Below are 25,287 nucleotides of genomic sequence, written 5' to 3'. Positions count from 1 at the left end.
TATAGTATTAATTCTGGTCTTTTAGAATGAATGGGGAAGTATTGTCATTGCTTCAAGCTTCTAGAAAAGATTATAGAAACGTGATATAATTGCATCCTTAAATGTCTGGTGGAATGCACTAACAAAACCATTTCAGCCTGGAACTTTCTGTTTTGGAAGGTTCTTAATTGTTGACCCAATTTCTTTGATACATATCTATTAGGATGCCTATTTCTTCTTGTGTAAGTTTTAGAATATTGTGCCTTTCAAGGAATTGGTCAACTTCAGCTAGGTTATCAAATTTGTGTTGTTCATAGTTTTTAATCATCTTTTAATGCCCATGGGATCTGCAATGATGTCCACCCTTTCATTTCTGTTATAATTTGTGTTTTCTCTATTTTGTCTTAGCCTGGCTAGAAACTTATAAATTCTACTGACATCTTCAAAGAACCAGTTTTTGGTTTCATTAACTTTTTATAGTGCTTCCCTGTTTTTAATTTCATTGACTTTGTCCAATTTTTTGTATTCTTTTTCTTTTTATTACTTTGAATTTAATCTGTTATTCTTTTCTAGCTTCCTAAGTAGATGTTCAGTTTATTAATTTCAGATATTTTTCTGTAATATAGGCATTGAATGGTGTAAATTTCCCTCTATGCCCTGCTTTTGCTACATCTTATAAATCTTGATTAAGTTGTATTTTCATTTAAAAGTATTATGAAATTTCTACTCTGATTTAGTGTTATCTTGAAGTATGTTAATATCAAAGTATTTGTGGAATTCCAAATCTCTTTCTGTTATTGATTTCTGGTTTAAATCCATTCTTATCTAAAGGCAAATACTTATGATTTTTATTTTAAAAATTTTGTTAATGTGTGCTTTATGGCTCAGAATATAGCCCATCTGGCTCAATGTTCTATGTTAGCTTGAGCAGTTTTTGTATTCTGATGTTGTTGGGTTAAGTTATAGATGTCAATTGCATCCAAGTGGTTGATATGATGTAATTATATCTTTACTCAATTTCTGCCTGCTGGGTCTGTTCATTTCTGATAGAAGGATGATGATGTTTCTAACTAGAAAAGTGGATTAATCTATTTCTCCTTACAGTTTTATCAGTTTTTTATTTATGTATTTTGGTGCTCTTTTGTTATGAACATACACATTGAAGACTGCCATGTGTTTTTGAAAAATTAATACTTTTCTCATGATATAATGCTCCTCTACTTTATTCCTGATAATTATCATTGTTCATAAGTCTGTTCTTTTTGAAGTTAATATAGCACTTCAGCTTTATTTGTATTAGTTTTAGAATAATATACCTTTTTCCATCCTTATTCTTTTAAAAATTATTTAATTTTTTTGTAGTTGTATATGTATAAATAAATAAGTATCTTTATTTTACTTATTTATTTTTATGTGATGCTGAGGACCTAATCCAGGGCCTCACACGTGCTAAGCAAGCACTCTGCCACTGGGCTACAACCCCAGCCTTCCATCCTTATTCTTAATCAATATGTATTTTGTAAACAACATTCACTTGGGTCTTATTTTTTTAATATTTATTTTTTAGTTGTAGTTGGACACATACCTTTATTTCATTTTTTATTTATTTTTATATGGTGCTGAGGATTGAACCCAGGACCTCGCATGTGCTAGGCAAGCGTGCTACTGCTGAGCCACAACCCTAGCCCTTGGGTCTTAGTTTTTGATCCCATCTGACAATGTCTATATGTTACCTAGTGTATTTGGATCACTGGCATTTAAAGTGTTTATTGATATAGTTGTATTAATATCTAACATATTTGTGTTTGCTATTCAATGCCATGTTCTTTGTTCTTAATTTTGTCTTCTACTCTTTTTTTTATCTTTTGTGGTTACAATTGAGGATTTTATATAATTCTATTTTTATTAGCATATCAATTATACTTCTTTTTTATTTTTTTAAAAAAATATGGTTGCCCTATAGTTTGCAATACACATTTACAACTAATCCAAATTAATGTTCAAATAACACTATTGAAGCAATACACAAGAGGTAAACACAAATTGTATGAGGCTGCTGCTAGTATAGATTAGCATACTATTTTACATCAAACATTTTTTACAAGTAGAAGAAATACACTCTAAAATAATGATAAAATATAGTAAATACATAAACCAGTAACATAGTCATTTGTTTTTAAATAGCCATTCAATGATTCCATCCCATACATGAGTGTATGTTGTATACTTTTATATAACTGGCAGTGCAGTAGCTTGGTTAACACCAGCATCACCACAAGAACAGGAATAGTGCATTACACTATAATGATGTGGCTACAGTGTCACTACTTGACAGGAACTTTTTAGCTCCATTATAATCTTATAGGACTATTATACTTACAAATAGAACCAGGAACTGAAAGTCTCTGCAATATTATTTTTAGATCCTAATCTTCCAATCCTTCCATTTTCAAAAGACTCATAAGATTTTAATGGGGAAATTAAGCCCTGAAAATCATGGTTGTTTGTAAACAAAGCTTTTACTTAATTTATATAAAGGAAAACAACTACATGAAAATATATTGTACCTTCATTGAAAGTAACTTTTTTGAAAAAAGATACAAAAAGGAATGATAGCCTAAAAATCCTGCCCTAGAATATCCATTTCTTTGTCACTAGGCAAGCCACCTCTTAAGCAAGTTATATAAACATGTGATTAAATGTAATGAGACTGATTTTTGTGTGTGGTTAGTGTTTAGATTTCTTATTTAAAGAGACAAGTGATTTAACTGTCATTTGTACAGAAACTGAAGTGTCACTCCTTTTACTATTCAAAGTATATGCTATTTTAGGTTTTTATTTTTTTGGTTGTTTAATTCTACTGATACGTGGATGTATATTACTTATTCCATGATGAGACAGAGTGGGATTCCTAACAGTGACATGTTCAAAGCACATTCAGAGATTGAGATTCTATACTTTGTGTATGAAGGAGCCATTATGAACCTAGGATGTCTATAGGTGTGCATGTGAGAGAGAAAAAGGAGAGAGACAGAGAGTGAGTGAGAAAGGTTTTGAAAAATTGGCTAGGACTATAGTTCAGTGGCAGAGCGCTTGCCCATCATGGGTGAGGCACTGGGTTTGAGGCTTAGCACCATGTGAAAATAAAACAAATAAAATAAAGGCTTGCTGTCCACTTACAACTACAAAAATAATTTTTAAAAAAAGAGTACAAGACTATGCACTCCCAAAATAGAAACATGGAAGCTATGACAAATCTCCTTTTTCTATAATGTTTCTAAAACTACAAAATCAAAAATGAAAGGGGGAAACAAATTATAGAACTAGTTTCAAGTTTCAGTGTTGGCATTCTATAACTCTCCAATTAGTTCCTGAGTAGCTTGCAGCCTAACCTTCAGGAAATAACCTTGGGTGATCAACACATTTTCCTTTCCCCCACGAGTCCTGGCCCTTTTCTCTGCTCTATTAGAAAATGCCCACTAAATTCACAGGGTCATGGGAACATGCATGTAAGATCAATGTGCAGAAAGTATATTCACCAGAGTCCAATAATTTATGCTGGCAGATGAAGACTTTCCAAGTTCAGAGAAAAGCTTGGTTCAGTGCTTCCAAAACACTGATGTTATTTTAAAAAGCAATGTTTACTAATGAAGAAAAAAAATGGAAAAAAATTTCTTTCAAAAGCTTAAAAGTTAGCACGAAGTAAATAAGAAAATAAAAATAGAAAACTTCAATTACTTATATATTCATCATATTTTAAATTTAATTCTCTCTAAACTCTCTTAATCCTCTTTATAATACTTGGTGAATATGAGAAGCTTTAAAATTTTAGGAGGCGTGAACATACTCTATATACAAAGATATGAAAAATTATACTCTATATGTGTAATAAGAACTGTAATGCATTCCACTGTCGTGTATTTAAAAAAAATAAAATCAATAAAACTAAAAAAAAATTTAGGAGGAAAGCAACTTTTATACAATTCTGCAAGGTTGCACCATTTTAAACTTTGGGACCTAATTTTAATAAGAACCTATCATTGCCAGGAGTATGATATTATTTTTAGCTAACAAGATTAAATATCAAAAGTAGATCTTTAGTCAATGTTGCTTCTATTCACAAAAATTTAATATAAAATCATGGAAATATTAAAATATAAATCTGTTAAGCAATATTTGGTTTTTAGTTTTGAAATATTCAAAGAACATTTTCTCTTTGTCTACATGTTGCTTGTAACAGAGCTAAACATCAAAAATATACAGATTAAGCAGTGGCTTTATTGTCGCATGTTTTATTATTTATCACATACATTTCTCATTTTCTCCCCATTTACAATTCTTATTGCACATACCATTTGTAATTATTTTATTCACTATTCCTTGTGGAGGACAAGAAATATGTGACTGTTTATTCGTCTGTGGTACCATTTCCTGTGTTTCTGACAGGGTTCCCTTAGCTTGGTCATATGTGCTACTCTTAGGATCGTTGAGGATCTGAAGTAAAACAAGGAAATCTTTAAAGAACTATACTTCAATACAATTTTATGAATGCACTAAACCATCACATCTCATAATTAAATTAATATTACTACTGCTAATACACATATACATATATGCTCTATATCAATAGGTATTTGGGGATGTCACAGCAGTGCATTTTGCAAGGCACCATGATTTACACTTTAATAGACTCAAGTCCCCACCATTTTCACTTACCATTTATTTATATATACTGAACAAATGAGCCTGTAATGTGGGCAAGATAATTAAAAGTATCCATCTTCCATCTACCTCCCTGAGATTATATGACAAAACTTTTCTGAAACAAAATACAACTTATTGTAAAAGAGGTGATCTATAATTTTGTAATTTTTGGAATCATTTGAAAAATTATATAACTGAAAGAAAAATTAGAACAGTATAGGTCAAGTCTTTACAAATTTAGGCACACTCCTACTAATATTTATAGATAACATAGATAGTTCATGCCTATACCCATACCTCAATCTCCCAGGCCTTTGAATGATAGTCTAATCATGAAATTGCTGATTTAGACAAAAGAAATGTTTGGTTTATGAGAATATTAAGTGGCTTTTCCTATTGTTTTTAAAAAAATACACAGCAACAACAATAAACCCAGAGCAGAATTAACAATTAACTCTGAACAGAGATCTTCAAACTTCCCTTTATTATTGTCATGAGGGATGTACATGTGCATACAAACAACTTTCACTTTGAGTGTATTCCTATTATTTTCAGTACAGTGAGAAAGAGAACATCACATTGTTGTAGGAAATATAACAAAGGCTAGAGAGTAAGAAAATATTCAGAAAGGGGAAGGTTAACATCAATGACTAGAGAGACAGAGATATTACAGAATCTGATGGTTAAACATGAATTGTGTAGTTCAGTGATTAAAATTCTCAAACCTAATGAGCAACCTATTGGTGTTATGATGTAGAAGCTTTTTTTAGATGTTTTTCCATGGTAAAAAAAGGCTAAACAAACAATGATGAATTTGTATTAGGGTTGTGAAAAGCCAGATACAGTGAAACCATAGTTTTCTTATTTGAGAATTTATAATAACTTGATATCAGAATGAATTAGAAAGGAGAAAAAAATGAATGTTTAAAATATTTCAAAGCACTTATTTCCTTTAAGAACTGTAGAAATTTATATTTCAAAAATAATGTAATTATAACTATAAGCAATTATTATTTAGTAAATAGACCAACAAAAGGCCTAATGACCTACTCTATAAACTTGCAAAATAAAAAACCTGCATATCTTAAAAATACACAGCACATACTTACCTTTGCAACTACTAGTTTAAATTGCTGAATTTTTCCTGTACATGGCAAGAAATAACAAGGCATATTACCTTTATTCCTAAAATCTACCCCATTAAGCTCCAAAATACTCTGTACTAATACTTTTTTATGTTTCTTTCTGATCAATTCCTAGAACTTGTTAAACTATTTCAAAACTATCTCTTCTCATTTTTTTTAGCCAGAAACATAGGAGAAATCTAATAATAAATTTTATAAAGAAAATTTAAGATCAGGTAGATATTTATTTCATATATTAAAATGTAACTTTAAGTTTTTACCTGATCAGATCTCTTCTCCAAATGTTCATTTTTTGAATTTGTGGTGTGCATGCTAGAATTTAAAAGAAATAATAATTTGAAAGTATTTTGGGACTATAAATCTATATGAAAACAAACATGATTAAGTGACATTAATTTTTTAATGATTTTTAATCATAAAGTTATATCATAATGAAGTCAGATAACCTTTATATGACTTTATCTGAATATTTGCTTTTAAAATTATTAATCAAAACCATGTGAATAAATCCTAAAAACCATTTTCATATAGAATTTAATACTTCTCTCTAGTTTATAATATTTTAAAATCACATGTAAGAAAATTCAGTTCTTTATTTCACAAACTCAACAAGTATGTTTGAGATAATTTTCACCCATTGATTTACTCTATCTTCAGTTGTAAACCTGCATGAGACTCCAAGAAACTTTAAAATGAAATATGGAAGATGGCCAACTAGAGGTATTGGACATGCTTTCTTTCTGAAAAGAAGGATCAAAAGCAAAGAATAAAAATTTGCTATTCAACTAGAATACATGGGGGAGAGCACTGGAAAGCAGTGTTAGTGAAACAGAGAAGCAGTGAAAAACAGAGGCTCAAGATAACGTTTTTAAAAAAGGAACAAGCTATCTTGCATCAATTGCCCTGTCACCCAGTCTGGACTAGCTTCAAACTGAGAAAGTCCTCCTATTGTGATAGATATTTTCTGGGAGCACAGGAAAAGATAACATGACACCATCAGTATCAATGTGAACCTTCTACAACTCAGTTATATCATTGTTGCTACTCTGCAGTATAAAAATAAAATGCCTAACCAGAAATATGAATTAACTCATATGGGAAACAAAGAACTAGTATTTAAAAGGAAACTAACAAGAGAATATAACTATGCCTCCCTACACTAAATGCTCAGCCTTTGGATAAGAATCTGCTAAGCCAGTGTTGGCAAAAATAAACACTGCTTCCTGCTGAATACCTTGGAGTCCAGTGTCTCTGTGAGAGAATCCTGCCAACACTAGTAAAAGAAAAAGGTAAATGGCAGGCCCCAATAACCTTCATTGACACCATTAAAACCTGATGTTTTTGATTTGGGGGAATTCTGTAGCACTCATGGACCCTGAAACTGGTTTGGGGAGTTGTCATGGAGTGTGCATCATCGCACCACTCCAGAGAGGGAGGTTAATTCATGTCATACTTTCCCCCACACAGATTGTTGTTGCACAGTGCCATTTTGAGATCAAATCCATTTATTCCAAGCTACATCCACTGTGCATGCCATGCCATATCAACTGGAATGTCTCCACAACCACATTGCCTATGGAGACTTAAGGAACCCCCTTCCTACTGCTGAGCACATGCACCTGCTAGAGTAGAACTTCCCCTATGCAGCCCAAAAAATCTGATGGAAGCTGCACCCCAGCTATTGCACCAACCATGCCTTGCTTACCTGGGCCAGCCAGAGGAGCCCAGCCCACTTATAGACCTGCAGAAACTGGGAGGCATCTCACATGAGCTGCCCCAGAGTGATATGCAAAACTCACCACCACAGGCATTGTCAACATTGATTACAACTGAAGAAGCTACAAAATGACTACATTTCTGTGGCCTAAAGGAACCAAAGCTAATGTATCCCACCCAACCAGTGCCTTATCTTCAGGAGAAATTCTTCTACTTATGGAAGCCACTCAATAAAATTAAATAGAGCAAAAGGTTATCTGATATGCAAATATCATCATAGAGACACAAGAAGCATGAAAAAGGAAGTAATGTGACATCTCCAAAGGGACACAGTAATTTCCCAAAGAAAATGAAGTTGATGAGATACCTGAAAAAGAATGCAAAATAATAATTCTAAGCAAACCCAGTGAGATAAAAGAGAATATAGATTGATAAACCAACATAAATTAAGAAAATAATTCATAATCTGAAAGAAAACAACATAAAGACAGAGATCATAAAAAAGAACCAAGTGAAATATTAGAACGGAAGAACTTAATAAGTAAAATTTTAAAAACATGGTTTTTAAACAACTGATCAGGTCAAGCAAAAGAAAAAATTTCTGAATTTGATAGGTCCTTTGAAATAACTGTCAGCCAAAACAACAAAAACAAACAAACCACAACAACACCCTATACCACTAATAAACAAATATTTGCATTATGGATGTATCAGAAGGGGAAGGGAGGAAGAAAAGTGTAGAAAACTATTCAGTGAAATAATAGCTAAAATAAATTTTGAGAAAATTACAGATATCCAGATCCAGAAGATTCAAAAGACTCCAAATAGATTTGACCAGGCCCTCTCAAATGCAAAAATCAAAACAAACAATTCTCAAAACAGCAAGAGAAAAAAAGCACTAAGTCACACTTAAGGAAGAGCTCATTAGATAAACAACAGTTTTCTCAGAAGAAATCTTACAGGCTAAAAAGGGAATGGGATGATATAGTCAAATCCTGAAAGAGAAAAATTGCCAATCAAGAATTTTATATCCACTGAAGCTGTTCTTCAGAAATAAAGTCTTTCCAAAACAAACAAAAATTAGGATGTTCACCACCACCAGATTGGCCTTACAAAAAATGTCTTGAGTTCTATATTAAGAAATAAAAAGATATCTACTATCATGAAAATACAAAACTATAAAACTCATTAGTACAGCAGATACACAAAAGAGAAAACAAACTTATCAACACAGAAAACCACCAAACAACAAACAACAGGAGGGGAAGAAAGGAACAAAGGATATACAAAACAACTTCAAAAAAATGAACAAAATTTTAAGAGTACATCTTTACCTACCAATAAAAATCTTGAATATAAATGGATTAAATTATTTTTTTCTTTCTATATTCTGTACTGATGTATTTTAGTTGTATATAGTGATGAGATCCATTGTTACACATTCATATACATACACAATATAATTTGGCCAATACTAAATTCTTCAAGTAAAAAAATTTAGACTGAATGAATAGATTGAAAAATAAAAAGACCTAGAGCTGGTGTGGCATATGCCTGTAATGCCAGTGACACAGAAGGCTGAGGCAGTGAGATCTCAAATTCAAGTTCAGTCTCAGCAACTTAATGAGACCCTGTCTCAAAATAAAAAATGAAAAGGAGTGGGGATGTAGCTTAGTAGCCCTGGGGTTCAATCTCTGGTACCACAAAAACAAAATGTAAAACGTAAGAGCCAACAACATGTTTTTTTTTTCTTCCCACAATAAACTCAATTCATCAGTAAAAACATACACACAGACTAAAAGGGATAGAAAAAGATATTCCACTCAAATGGAAACCCAAAGCATGCAGGAGTACCTATATTAGAAAAAAAATAGATTTTAAGTAAAAAACTGTAATATAGACAAAAACTGTAATATAGACATTATATAATGATTGAGAGATCAATTAAAAAAGAGAATCCAAGGGGATCCAAGTGATGAGCTAGAAGGAGGATGCATTCTGTGTTGCTCCGGGACCTAGGATTCAAGTAGTGGGAATACTGTTTCTTTGCAAGTGATTAGAGGACCCCAGGCTGGGGCTTAGCAATATCAAGGTACCGAAAGTCCCCAACTCCCCTGTCCCTGTCAGCTGCTAACCTGGCATAGTGCCTGCAGCTACATGGTCCATAGCTTGCAAAAACAGGACCTAAACTGCCTAATATAAAACAGCTCTCTGAGACAGGTGCCTCCAGAGTGCACCCAACAGACCTCTGGAGAGAAAGGTTCCTGACTGGGAAGCAAAAAGGGAAAGGGTGAGTGAGATACAGTTTAGAGACTAAATTAGAGACCAAGATTTGTGAGGTCTACAGGTGATATGAGGATATAAGACTAGGCGCCCACACTATGCAAACAGGCCCCAAAGGAGATCCTTGGGGTGCAGTCTCCCATTGAGGACCATCAAGTGCTATACCCCACCTCCAAGAACTATGCCCCCAAGACCAATGCTCCCACCTAATAACCTTCACCATCCTGAGGGTGGAGTTATCAGCAAACAACAGACAAACCCACCTATTGGATGAGAAGGGAAGCAGGAAAGACACTGACCTCCAACAAAAACAATTCTTGTATCTTCCTTGTAATTTTTTTCTCTTTCTCTTCTCCCATCCTCACATCCCCAACATTTGTGAAACCATGTACTTTTCATGAATTAGGTTACTGAGGACTGGGATGTCTGAATAGTATATTATAGTGGTGTTTGTATATTCTTTTAACTCCTATTTTTACATTTAAAATTTTTCTTAATATTTACGTTTGTTTGTTTGTACTCTACTGTCTTCCCACTTACTTGTTTCCTCCAAATCATTTTCTCTCTTCTCTTGCTACTAATCAACATTATTAGAATCCATGGCCAACCCAGCAGAAGAAATGACAGAGAAGGAGGCCAGGATGTACATAACTAAAATGTTCTATGAACTAAAGGATGATATAAAAGAGCAAATACAGGCAGCAAAAGATCATTTTGGTAAAAAGCTACAAAGCAAATATAGGAAACAAAAGGTTACTTCAGTAAGGAGATAGATTCTGGGAAACAAAAACAGAAATCCTTGAAATGAAAGAAACAATAAACCAAACTAAAAGCTCAATAGAAAGCATCACCAACAGATTACATCACTTGGAAGACAGGACCTCAGACAATGAAGACAAAATACATAATCTTGAAAAGAATGATGACCACACAGTGAAAATGGTAGAAAATCATGAGCAGAACACTCAAGAATTATAGGATAAAATAAAAAGACCAAATTTAAGAATTATTAGGATAGAGGAAGGCCTATAATTCCAAACCAAAAAAAAAAATCTATTCAATGAAATAATACCAGAAAGTTTTCCAAACATAAAGAATGAATTGGAAAATCAAATACAAGAGGCTTACAGGACATCAAGTGTACAAATTACAACAGATCCACACCAAGGCACATTATAATGAAAATGCCTAGCATATAGCTAAGGAGAGAATTTTAAAAAACGTAAGATAAAGGAATCAGATTACATATAGGGGGAAACCAATTAGGATATTTGCAGATTTCTCAACCTAGAACCTGAAGGCTAGAAGATCCTAGAACAACATATATCAAACTCTGAAAGAAAATAGATAACAACCAAGAACCTTATATCTAGCAAAATTAAGCTTTAGATTTGATGATGAAATAAAAATCTACCATGATAAACAAAAGTTAAAAGAATTAACTAGAAAGTCTGCACTACAGAACATCCTCGACAAAATATTCTATGAGGAGGAAATGAAAAAAAAAACAATAAAAATCAGCAAAGGGAGGTATTACAATAAAGGAAACACCAATAAAAGGAGAAACTAATTCAAATTAAAAACCAAAAATAAACAAAAATGGCTGGGAATACAAATCATGTCTCAATAATAACCCTAAATGTTCATGGCTCAAACTCAACAATCAAAAGACATAGATTAGCAGATTAGATTAAAAACAACAACAATAACAATATGCTGCCTCCAAGAGATTCATCTCATAGGAAAAGACATCCACAGACTAAAGATGAAAAGGTTGAAGGTCAAATTAAGTAGACTTCAAACTAAAGTTAATCAAAAGGGATAAAGAAGGAGATTTCATACTGCTCAAGGGAACTATATATCAACAAGACATAACAATTATAAATATATATACCCCAAACAACAGAGCATCTACATTCATCAGACAAACTCTTGTCAAGTTCAAGAGCCAAATAGACCACAACACAATGATTTTGGGTGACTTTAACACACCTCTTTCACCACTGGATAGATAGCTTTTGTTTGGAAGCAAACAAAAGCTAAATTTCCAAACAAAAGCTAAACAAAGAAACTACAGAACTCAATAATACAACCATTAACTTAGACTTAACAGACATATATAGAATATGTCATCCATCAACAAGTAAATACACTTTCTTCTTAGCAGCACATGGATCCTTTTCTAAAATAGACCATATGCTATGCCACAAAACAACTCCTGGAAAATACAAAAAAGTAGAGATACTATCCTGCATTCTATCAGATCATAATGTAATGAGATTAGAAATAAATGATAAAATAAAAAATAGAAGCTACTCCAACACCTGGGGACTAAATAATATGCTATTGAATGATCAATGGGTTGCATAAGACATCAAAGAGGAGATTAAAAAATCCTTAGAGGTAAATGAGAACACTAATACAACATATCAAAATCTCTGGGACACTATGAAAGCAGTATTAAGAAGAAAGTTCATTTCATGAAGTTCATTCCTTAACAGAAGAAAAAGTCAACAAGTAAATGACCTAACATTACACCTCAAAGCCCTAGAAAAAGAAGAACAAATTAACACCAAAAGCAGTAGAAGACAGGAAATAATTAAAATCAGAGCTGAAATTAATGAAATTGAAACAATTGAAAAAAATTGGCAAAACAAAAAGTTGGTTCTTTGAAAAAATAAATAAAACTGACAGACCCTTAGCCATGCTAACAAAGAGAAGGAGAAAGAAAACTCAAATTACTTAACATCTGTGATGCAAAAGGACATATCACAACAGACACTACAGAAATACAGAAAATAATTAGAAATTATTTTGAAAACTTGTACTATAATAAAATAAAAAATAATGAAGGCATCAACAAATTTCTAGAGTCATATGATTTGCCCAAACTGAATCAGGATGATATTCATAAGTTAAACAGATCAATTTCAAGTAATGAAATAGAAGACACCATCAGAAGCCTACCAAACAAGAAAAGCCCAGGACCAAATGGATACATAGCTGTGGTCTACAAGACCTTCAAAGAAGAACTAATATGAGTAATTTTCAAGTTATTTCATGAACTAGAAAAAGAGGGGACATTTCCTAACTCATTCTATGAGGCCAATATCACCCTGATTCCAAAACCAGACAAAGACATGTCAAAGAAAGAAAACTTCAGACCAATATCTCTAATGAACATAGATGCAAAAATTCTGGCAAGTTGAATACAGAAACATATTAAAAAGATAGTGCACCACAATCAAATGGTGTTAATATAGAAGGGATGTAAGATTGGTTCAACATGCGGATATCAATAAAGGTAATTCATCACATCTACTAGAATTAAAGATAAAAATCATATGATCATTTCAATAGATGCATAAAAATCATTCAATGAAATTACAGTACCCATTTATGTTCAAAACACTAGAAAACTAGGAATAACATAAACATATCTCAACATTGTAAAAGCTATCTATGCTAAGCCCAAGACCAACATCATTCTAAATGGAGAAAAATTGAAAGCATTCCCTGTAAAAACTGGAACAAGACAGGGAGGCCTCTTTCACCACTTATATTTAACACAGTTCTTGGAATACTGGCCAGAGCAGATGGAAGATACAGATAGGAAAAGAAGAACTCAAAATTTCACTATTTGCCGGTGACATAATTCTATACCTAGAAGATCCAAAAAATTCCACAAGAAAACTTCTAAAACTAATAAATGAATTCAACAAAGTAGCAGGATATAAAATCAATACTCATAAATCAAAGGCGTTTTTGTACATTAGTGACAAATCCTCTGACAGAGAAACTAAAAAAACTACCTCATTTACAATAGCCTCAAAAAATAAAATACTTGGGAATCAGTGAAAGAGGTGAAAGACCTCCACAATAAAAATTATAGAATGCTAAAGAAAGAAATTAAAGAAGATCTTAGAAGATGGAAATATCTCCCTTATTCTTAGACAGGCATAATTAATATTGTCAAATGACAATACTACCAAAAGCACTATACAGATTCAATGCAATTCCAATTAAAATTCCAATGACATTCCTCATAGAAGTAGAAAAAGCAGTCATGAAATTCATCTGGAAAAATAAGAGACCAAAAATAGCTAAAGCAATCCTTAACAAGAAGAGTGAAGCAGGTGGCATCACTATACCAGACCTTAAACTATACTACAGGGCAACAGTAACAAAAACGGCATGGTACTGGCACCAAAATAGACTTGTGGAGTTCATAACCCACTTCAATCTAATGTATGAAATATGATATGTCAAGAGCTTTGTAATGTTGTGAACAACCAATATAAAAATAAAAAATTAAGATTGAGTGAAAAAAAAAAAGAATACAGAACACAGAGACAAACCTACATAAATATAGTTATCTCATATTAGACAAAGATGCCAAAAACATATATTGGAAACAAACAGTGCTGAAAAAACTGGAAATCAATATACAACAAAATGAAATTAAACCCCTATCTCTCATCATGCACAAAACACAAGTCAAAGTGGATCAAGGAAGGACCTAGGAATTAAATTAAATTAAAGGTAATTCATCACATCAATAGACTTAAAGATAAGAAGCATATGATCATTTCAATAGATGAAGAAAAATCATTCAACAAAATACAGTACCCATTCATGTTCGAAACACTAGAAAAACTAGTATACCCTGTTTCTAATGGAATAAAAAGTAGGCCTAAGTCTTCATCATGTCAGATTAGGCCCCAACTTCATTAATAAGACTCCTATAGCACAATAATAAAATAAAGAATCAATAAATGGGATGGATTCGAACTAAAAAGCTTCTTCTCAGCAAAAGAAACAACCAGGGACTGGGATTGTGGCTCAGTGGTAGAGTGCTCGCCTATCACGGGCAGGACCTGGGTTCGATCCTCAGCACCACATAAAAATAAAGGCATTGTGTTGTGTCCATCTACACCAAAAAAAAAATATTAAAAAAAAGAAAAGAAACAACCAATGAGGTGAAGAGAGAATCTACAGAATGGGAGCATATTTTTACCACATGCACATCAGATAGAGCACTAATGTTTAGGATATATAAAGAACTGAAAAAACTTTACACCAAAACAAAACAAAACAAAAACAAATAACCCAATCAATAAATGGGCCAAGAAACTGAACAGACACTTCTCAGAAGAGGATCTATAATCAATCAACAAATATATGAAAAAACGTTCAACATCTCTAGCAATTAGAGAAATTCAAATCAAAACTACTCTAAGATTTCATCTTATTCTAGTCAGAATGGCAGCTATTAAGAAAACAAACAACAATAAGTATTGGTGAGGATATGGGGAGAAAGGCACACTCATACACTGCTGGTGGGACTGCAAGTTGGTGCAACCAATCTGGAAAACAGTATGAAAATTCCCTGGAAAACTTGGAATGAAACCACCATTCGACCCAGCTATCCCACTCTTCAATTTATACCCAAAGGACTTAAAAACAGCATACTATAGTGATGTAGCCACATCAATGTTTATAGTAGCACAATTCACAATAGTGAAATTATGGAACCAACATAGATGCCCTTCAGTAGATGAATGGATAAAGAAACTGTGGTATATATACACAATGGAATATTACTCAGCATTAAAAATAATAATAAAATTATAGCATTTGCAGGTAAATGGAGTTTGAAATATTATGCTAAGTAAAGAAAGTCAGTCCAAATGCCAAATGTTTGCCCTGATATGATGATGCTGATCCATAATGGGATATGTATGTGTGTGTGGGGGAGAATGGGAGGAATGGAGAAACTTTAGAAAGGGCAAAGGGGAGGGAGGGAAAGGGAGGTAGCAGGGGGGTTGGAAAGATGGTGGAATGAGATGGACATCATTACCCTAAGCACATGTATGAAGACACGAATGGTGTGCCTCTATTTTGTGTACAACCAGAGACATGAAAAACTGTGCTCTATATGTGTTCTATAAGTTTAAATGCATTCTTCTGTCATATATACCAAATTAAAATAAATTAATTAAAAAAGAGACTTCAACAATTATAAATATATATCTACCCAATGCCAGAATACCCAATAATATAAAGGAACTAATACAACAATAGTTGGTGACTGCAATACTGCACTTACATCAACAGATCATCAAGACAAAAACTCAACTAAATACCATTAAAATTAAACTAAATTATGAACCAAATGGACATTTACAGACCTAAGAGACATTTATAGAAATAACATTTCATCCAATAGTTGCAGAATACTCATTCTTCTCATCAGCACATTTGGAACATTCAATAGGATAGACCATACATTAGGCAACATAACAAGTCTCAGCAAATTAAAAAAATTAGAAATGATAGTACATATCTCTTCTGACCACAATGAATAAAACTAGAAAACAATGAGAAGAGAAATTTTAGATATTGTACAAACACATGAAAACTAAACAGCATGATCTTGAAGTTAATCAAAACTTCAAAAAAATACAAAAATCTTTTACAAGAAAATGGAAATACAATATATACAAAACCTATGGTATATGGCAAAACAGTTAAAAGGGAGGCTTATAGCAATAAGTTCCTACATAAAGATAAAAATATTTCAAACAAACAACTTAATAGTATAAGCTAAAAGAACAAGAAAGCAAGAATAAATCAAACCCAATATTAGAAGGGAAGAAATAACAGAGACCAAAGCAGGAATAAATAAAACAAAAACAAAACCAATAATGCAAAAGGTCAAGAAAACAAAGAGTTGGTTTTTAAAAAATATAAAGAAATTCAATAAACATTCAGGTAGACTAATAAAGAAGAAAAGAGAATAAAATCAGAGATAAAGAAGGAGACATTACAACTTATACCACAGAAATACAAAGGATCATTAAGTACTATTATGAACAACTATAGACCAATAAGCTGAAAAAACTAGAAGAAATATGAATTTCTGAACATCTACCAAAACAGAGCCATAGAACTACAAAAAACTTGAACAGAATAATATGCATGAGATTGAGTCAGTAATAAAAAGTCCCCCAATAGACAACAACTCAAGACCAAATGGTTTCACTGCTGAATTCTACCAAACTTTTAAGTAACTATTACCAATTCTTCTCAAACTATTCCAATAAATATAAAGGTACAAAATGCTCCCAAATTTATTCTATAAGGCCAGAATTATTCTACCAAAACTAGACAAGGACATAATAAAAAAGAAAACTATAGACTAACATCCATGATGAACATAAATCCAAAAATCCTTAAAAAAAAAAGCAAATCAATTCAGCAAGTACATACAAAGGATCGTTTACCATGACCCAAGTGGATTTATAACAGGGATTCAAGGATGTTTCAATATATAAAAATCTATAAATCAATATCACATTAGTAGAATGAAGGACAAAACCATATGATCATTTCAATAGATGGAGAAAAAGGACTCAGGAAAACTCAACATCCCTTCATGACAAGAATTCTGGATTAACTGGTATGGAAGAAACACACCTCAACATAATAAAGCTTACATCTGACAAACCCACAGCCAACATCATACTGAAAAGTGAAAACTTAAAAACATTTCCTTTAAGATCTGAAATAAGACAAGGATGTCCATCCATTTTTATCATTCTTATTCAACAGAGTAGTGAAGAGCAATTAGAAAGAAAGCAATCAAAATATAAGGGACCAAAATCAAATTATCCCACTTTATAGCTAACATGACTGTATTATAGAAAAACCTAAATACTCACCAAAAAACTTACAGCTACACAACAAATTAAATAAAACTGTAAGACAAATTACAAACATACAAAAACCAGGAGTATTTTATATACCAATAATGAAACTGCTGAAAAAGAAATAAAAAAAATATTCCGTGTACACTAGCTCCAAAAAATACCTAGAAATAAATGTAAAGGAAAACTGAAACAAGATGAAAGAAAAATGAAAGAAGACACAGAAATAATGAAAAGAGGTTCAAGCAGGACGCCCAGCGTTTGAGCAGGACCCAAAGCCCGAAGTTCTAGCCTATGCAAGGCTCGGCAAGCGCGTTAGCAGAATCACCTATCAACACATCTGCAGACCAAGAATTTCACTCTGCTCCCATGCAGGTCACTCAGTTGTTACCTACCCACAGCACAACACCATTTCCCGGGCTCCACCCACCTCACCAGACATCCCGGTGCCAAAAGCAGCCAACCACCTTGGCTCAACGTTCTCGCCATATTAGATGGGGGCAGTTCCCAGAGTGGATCTCTAGCTGCCAGGTACCAGGTTTCCAACCTTCCCTCTTCCCCAGTGGCAGTAACCCAGCACAGTAGTTGCCCAACACAGGTGTGCAGGGCGACTAGAGAACCGCCAATGGGAGCCCCAGGGTGAGAGTTTCCTCAAATGGAAACTGCTAGGGGAGAGGGAGATGGCGCTAAAGTTTGGCGCCTAACAGAGAGACCAGAAACTGGGAAATCTCCAGGCAAGAGAGGGAGATAGTACTTGGCGCTCAAGTCATACAAGTGGTCCCAAAAAGAGACCTGTGAGGTTCAGTCTTCCTGCAGGGACTGGCGGTTGCCATTCCCTGCATCCAAGCACCCTGTGCCAGGACAGTCTTCCCACCTTGGTTACCTCCACCATCCAGAGAGCAGAGACCCCAGCTTACAACAGAGGAACTCACCTATTGAATGAGAAGAGAATCAGGAAAGATATAGATCTTTAAAGCTAGCTACAACCCTGGTTTCTTCCTTTGAGTTTGTTGTTGTTGTTGTTTCTCTTCTACCCCTCTATCCTCCAGCCCTCACATGCCCAACATATGTGAAACCAAGAACTTTGCGTCAAAAGTATGTCACTCTGACGCTGGTTCTCTGGTTCTGGATGGAATTAATTTATACCAAAAGTCATATGGGTGTTTCAAATTAAACTTCATTGATTAGGTACACTTGGTGGGACACCATAAATGTAATGCTTACCTGTTTCTCTACTTTTGCAGACTCTGAAACTTCATTCCTTCAACAGATAACAGTTTTCCTGGACATCAGTGGAAGTTAGGTTCAAGTTCCCCATGAGATACCAAAATGTATGGATGCTTAAGTTCCTTATATAAAATAGAGTGATATTTGTATACAACAGAAACACATCCTCTTATATACATTAGGTCATCTCTAGATTACTTATAACACCTAATATAATGCCTGCCTATCATTTCATTCACATGTACTGTAGTACTCAGTATGCTACAAATTCAAGTTTTGCTAGTTGGAAATTTCTGGATTTTTCCCCAATATCTTTGATCTCCAGATTGTTGAATTCATAGATGTGAAACCCCCAAATAAAGAGGGCAACTGTACTTACTGAAGTAAGTCTTTGGTGATTCAGGCACATCATCAGGACTAGTTCTGTTCCTCTCCTTAAGGATTTGACAGCTTAGTAGAAGAGGCAAACAAAAAGACTTCAAAATAGCTTAAGTGCTATTATGCAGAACTGCAAGGGTGCTGGGGAGCTGATTGCAGGAGCATCCAATCAATCCAGAGGTGGTTTAGGTGCAGTTTAGGCATAGCTCCCCAAAGAAAGTAGGGCCTTAGCTCAATAGGAGCATTTTATATACCAATAATGAAACTGCTGAATATATATTATAGAGGTGTTGTATATGCCCGTTCCTTTTTCTTCTTTCATTTTTCTTTCCCCTCCATATTTTACTGTTTTAACATCTGTATTTTTATAAATACATGTGTGTTTGTTTTATCTACTGTACTGTCATCCCATGTACTTGCCTATCCTAAATTACTTCCTGTCTATTCTCTTGCTACTAACCTTCTTCATTAGATTTCTCATTCACACTTCCTAAGACATATTAACTCTATATCCTCACATCCTTCCTCCTCATCATATCATCCTACACCCCACCCCCCAGTTTATTGTCCACCACCAGAAACTGTAAACCTTTTTACAAAACTACTAATTATATTTTAGATAACAATTGAATCCAACATTTATGTACATTGAGACTAAACTGTAAACGTCTTAATAACAACAAATTGTTCATAGGTGTTATATTGTTCATATTGGGATCTTTAAACATTGTCCTTCCCCACAAAGGAGAGGTCTTGGAACCCTAAAAAAGTACCACAAATCTATAGGGTAAAAACAATAACAATATAGACCCACAGAGCTGGAAAGGAAGACACACAAGCAAGATGAAAAGTCAAGGGAAGAAAGTTCCCCAAAGAAATGAAGACCACATCATTAGAATCATTGGAGGCCACAGCAGAAGAAATGACAGAGAAGGAGGTCAGGATGTACATGGTTAAAATGGGCTGGGAACTCAAGAAGGATATAAGAGAGCAAATATAGGCAGTGAAAGATCACTTTGACAAGGAGCTACATAAACAAATACAGGAATCGAAAGATCACCCAACAGGGAGATAGAGGTTCTTAAACAAAAACAGAAATCCTTGAAATGAAAGAAACAATAAACCATATTAAAAGCTCAAATGAAAGTATCACCAACAGAATAGACCACTTGGAAGATAGGACATCAGACAATGAAGACAAAATATATATTCTTGAAAAGAACATATACCACACAGTGATAAAGGTAAGAAACCACGAGCAGAACATTCAAGAAATATGGGATAAAATAAAAAGACCAAATTTAAGAGAACTGGGATAGAGGAAGGTATAGAGTTCAAAACCAAAAAAGAAAAAAAAAGAAAAATCTATTCAATGAAATAATACCAGAAAATTTTTGAAACATGAAGAATGAATTGGAAAATCAAATACAAGAGACTTACAGGACACCAAGTGTACTAAATTACAACAGATCCACACCAAGGCACATTAAAATGAAAATGCCCAACGTAGAATATAAGGAGAGAATTATAAAAGCCACAAGAGAAAGGAATAAGACTACATATGGGGGAAACCAATTAGGATATTTGCAGATTTCTCAACCCAGACCCTGAAGGCTAGAAGACCCTGGAACAACACATATCAAGCTCTGAAAGACAATGGGTGCCAACCAAGAATCTTGTATCCAGCAAAATTGATTTGAAGATGAAATAAAAACCTTCCATGATAAACAAAAGTTAAAAGAATTGATAGCTAGAAAACAAATACTACAAAACATCCTTGGAAAAATATTCCATGAAGAGGAAACAAAAAACAACAATGAAAATCAGTAGAGGGAGACAGTACCCTAAAGGAAAAACTAATCAAAGAAAAATATCAAGTCAAGTTAAATAACAAAATAAACAAATATAGCTGGGAATACAAACCATGTCTCAATAGTAACTCTGAATGTTAATGGCTTAAACTCACCAATCAAAAGACATAGGGTAGCAGATTGGATTAAAAAAATGACCCAACATTTATGCTGCCTCTAGGAGATTCATCTGATAGGAAAAGAAATACAGACTGAAGGTGAAAAGTTGGGACAAATCAGACCACTCACATGGACTGCAGAAGCAAGCAGGGGTTTCCATCGTCATATCAAATAAAGTAGACTTCAAGCCAAAGTTAATCAAAAGGAATAAAGATGGATATTACACCCTAGTCAAGGGAATGATACATCAACAAGACATAACAGTCATAAATATATATGCCCCAAACAATGGTGCAGCTATGTTCATCAAACAAATTCTTCTCAAGTTCAAGAGTCAAATTGATCAAAACACAATAATCTTTGGTGACTTTAACACATCTCTCTCACCACTGGATAGATCTTCCAAACAAAAGATGAACGAATAAAGTAAAGAATTCAATAATACAATCAATAACTTAGACTTAACTGACATATATAGATTATTTCATCCTTTAAAACAAGTGAATACACTTTTTTCTTAGGAGCACATGGATCCTTCTTTACAATAGACCATATACTATTCCACAAAGCATCTCTTAGGAAATACAAAAAAAGTAGAGACACTACCATGAATTTTATCAGATCATAATGGAATGAAATTGTAAATCAATGACAAAATAAAAATTACTCCAACACAGGGAAACTAATGTGATGCTGAACAAATAATGGGTTGCAAAAGACATCAGAGAGGAGATTAAAAAATTCTTGGAGGTAAATGAGAACATAGACAAAACATTGAAATCTCTGGGACACTATAAAATCAGTTCTAAGAGTAAAGTTCATTGCATGGAGTTCATTCCTCAAAAGAAGAAAAAGTCAACAAATAAATGACCTCGCTTTACATCTCAAAGCCCTAGAAAAAGAAGAACAAATCAACAGCAAAAGCAGTAGAAGGCAAGAAATAATTAAAATTAGAACTGAAATAAAATGAAATTGAAACAAAAGAAACAATTGAAAAAATTGACAAAACAAAAAGTTGGTTCTTTGGAAAAATAAATTAAATATACATACCCTTAAATACGCTAACGAACAGAAGGGGAAAGAAAACTCAAATTACCAGCATATGTGACGAGAAAGGTACTAATACAACAGACAGTACAGAAATACAGAGGATAATTAGAAATTATTTTGAAAATTTATACTCCAATAAAATAGAAGACATTGAAGGCATCAACAAATTTCTTAAGTCATACGACTTGCCCAGATTGAATCAGGACGATATACACAATTTAAACAGACCAATATCAAGTGATAAAATAGAAAATGCCATAAGAAGCCTCCCAAACAAGAAAAGCCCAAGACCAGATGGATACACAGCTGAGTTCTACAAGACCTTTAAAGAAGAACTAATAACAATACTCTTCAATTTATTTCAGGAAATAGAAAAAGAGGCAGCACTTCCAAACTCATTCTATGAGGCCAATATCATCCTGATTCCAAAACTAGGCAAAGACACATCAAAGAAAGAAAACTTTAGACCAATATCTCTAATGAACATAGATGCAAAAATTCTCAATAAAATTCTGGCAAATCGAATACAAAATCATATCAAAAAGATTGTGCACCATGATGAAGTGGGATTCATTGCAGGGATGCAAGGTTGGTTCAACATAAGGAAGTCAAAAAACATAATTCATCACATCAACAGACTCAAAGATAAGAGTCATATGATCATCTCAATAGATGCAGGAAAAGATTTGACAAAATACAACACCCAGTCATATTCAAAACACTACAAAAACTAGGGATAACAGGAACATACCTCAACATCGTAAAGGCTATCTACACTAAGCTCTAGGCTAACATAATTCTAAATAGAGAAAAATTAAAGGCATTCCCTCTAAAAACTGGAACAAGACAGGGATGTACTCTTTCACCACTTCTATTTAACATAGTTCTTGAAACACTGGCCAGAGTAATTAGACAGACAAAAAAATTAAAGGGATATGTATAGGAAAAGAGGAACTTAAATTAGCACTATTTGCTGATGATATGATTCTATACCTAGAAGACCCAAAAAGCTCCACCAGAAAACTTCTAGAACTAGTAAATGAATTCAGTAAAGTAACAGCATATAAAATCAAAACCCATAAATCAAAGGCATTTCTGTATACCTGTGACAAATCCTCTGAGAGGGAAATGAGGAAAACTACCCCATTTAAAATAGCCTCAAAAAAAAAAAGTTGGGAATCAACTTAGATCTATACAATAAAGACTACAGAACCCTAGAGAAATAAATCAAAGAAGACCTTAGACGATGGAAAGACCTACCTTGATCTGGAATAGGCAGAACTAATATTATCAAAATGACCATACTAACAAAAGCACTATTCAGATGTAATGCAATTCCGATCAAAATCCCAATGACATTTCTCATAGAAATAGAAAAAGCATTTTTTAATCCATTCATCTACTGAAGGGCATCTAGGTTGGTTCCACAGTTTAGCTATTATGAATTGTGCTGCTATAAACATTACGTGGCTGGTTCCTTTATTATGCTTATTTTAAGTCCTTTGGGTATAGACTGAGGAGTGGGATAGCTGGTTCCATTCCAAGTTTTCCAGGGAATCTCCATAATGCTTTCCATATTGGCTGCACCAATTTGTAATCCCACCAAACAATGTATGAATGTGCATTTTTCCCCACATCCTCACCAACACTTGTTATTTGTCTTCATAATAGCTTCCATTCTGACTGGAGTGAGATGATGCTGCAGTCTGGCTGGGCACAAATCACGAGCCACTGCAGCAGGAACAAACTTTATTTCTGAACTCCACCAGCACACTCCACACACGCTCCCCGGGAATTCTGCCAAACGCCACGCAGCTTGTCCAGGAACCAGCAACCGGAAATATCCCTCCTCCGGCACTTCCCCAACCAATCGGAACTCTCCGGAAATCCCCAAGAGAGCTCAATTGGAACTCAATGGGAACTCCTCGAGAACTCGCTGGCGTCACCTCTCAAGCACTAAAATGCCAACGTCATCCCAACTCGGCTGTGGCCCTCAACAAGATGGTATCTTAGTTTTGATTTGCATTCCTCTGATTGCTAGAGATGATGAATACATACACAATGCAATATTACTCAGCAATAAAAGAGAATAAAATCATGGCATTTGCAAGTAAATGGATGTAATTGGAGAAGATAATGCTAAGTGAAGCCAATCCCCAAAAAACAAATAGTGAATGTTTTCTCTGATATAAGGTGACTGACTCATAGTGGGGTAGGAAGAGGGAGCACAGGAGAAATAGACAAACTCTAGATAGGGCAGATGGATAGGAGGGGAAGGGAGGGAGCAGGGGGTTAGCAATGATGGTGGAATGTGATTGACATCATTATCCAAAGTACATGTATAAAGACATGAATTGGTGTGAACATACTTTATATACAGAGATGTGAAAAATTGTGTTCTATATGTGTAATAAGAATTGTGATGCATTTTGCTGTCATGTATTTAAAACTAAAAGCAATTAAAAATAAAATCAAAGTTAAAAAGGAATTAAATATAATATTAATAATATATCTAACCAACTTGGTAAAATTATTCAAAGTAAGTTTTTCAGAAAACTAAAACCACGATATTCCTTTATTTACCCACTCTGAATACAGCAAAGAAAAATAATTTTATTAAAATATTTTCCCTTTCAAAAAAAAGAAAGAAAGAAAGAGCAATCATGAAATTCATCTGGAAAAATAAGAGACCCAGAATAGCTAAAGCAATCCTTAGCAGGAAGAGTGAAGCAGGTGGCATCACTATACCAGACATTAAACTATACTACAGAGCAATAGTAACAAAAACAGCATGGCATTGACACCAAAACAGATTGGTGGACCAGTGGTACAGAATAAAGGACACAGAGACTAACTCACAAAATTACAATTATCTTATTTTAGACAAAGGTGCCAAAAGCATGCGTTGGAGAAAAGATAGCCTCTTCAACAAATGGTGCTGGGAAAACTGGAAATCCATATGCAACGAAATGAAATTAAACCCCTATCTCTCACCATGCACAAAACTCAACTCAGACCTAGGAATTAAACCAGAGATACTCTAATAGAAGAAAAAGTAGGCCCTAATCTTCATCATGTGGGATTAGGCCCCAACTTTCTTAATAAGACTCCTATAGTGCAATAATT

The 25,287-nt window shown here is 33.8% G+C and overlaps 1 protein-coding gene across 1 annotated transcript in view; it reads right to left on the bottom strand.

Moving 5' to 3' along the window:
• Positions 1–25,287, bottom strand: part of Slc9b1 (solute carrier family 9 member B1) — an 86,969-nt gene that overhangs the window by 56,149 nt on the left and 5,533 nt on the right. The window contains exons 2-3 of the mRNA XM_078021868.1: positions 6,089–6,140; positions 4,332–4,473 (exon numbers count right to left, since the gene is read on the bottom strand). Of these exons, the coding sequence (XP_077877994.1) occupies positions 4,332–4,473; positions 6,089–6,139 (193 nt within the window). The 5' untranslated portion in view covers position 6,140. The remainder of the gene's footprint in view (positions 1–4,331; positions 4,474–6,088; positions 6,141–25,287) is intronic.

This window comes from Ictidomys tridecemlineatus, chromosome 9 (genome assembly GCF_052094955.1).
Source record: "Ictidomys tridecemlineatus isolate mIctTri1 chromosome 9, mIctTri1.hap1, whole genome shotgun sequence".
NCBI classification, from domain to species: Eukaryota; Metazoa; Chordata; class Mammalia; order Rodentia; family Sciuridae; genus Ictidomys; species Ictidomys tridecemlineatus.
The sequence above is the reverse complement of the archived record's forward strand: the minus strand, read 5'-3'. Positions and strand labels throughout refer to the sequence as shown.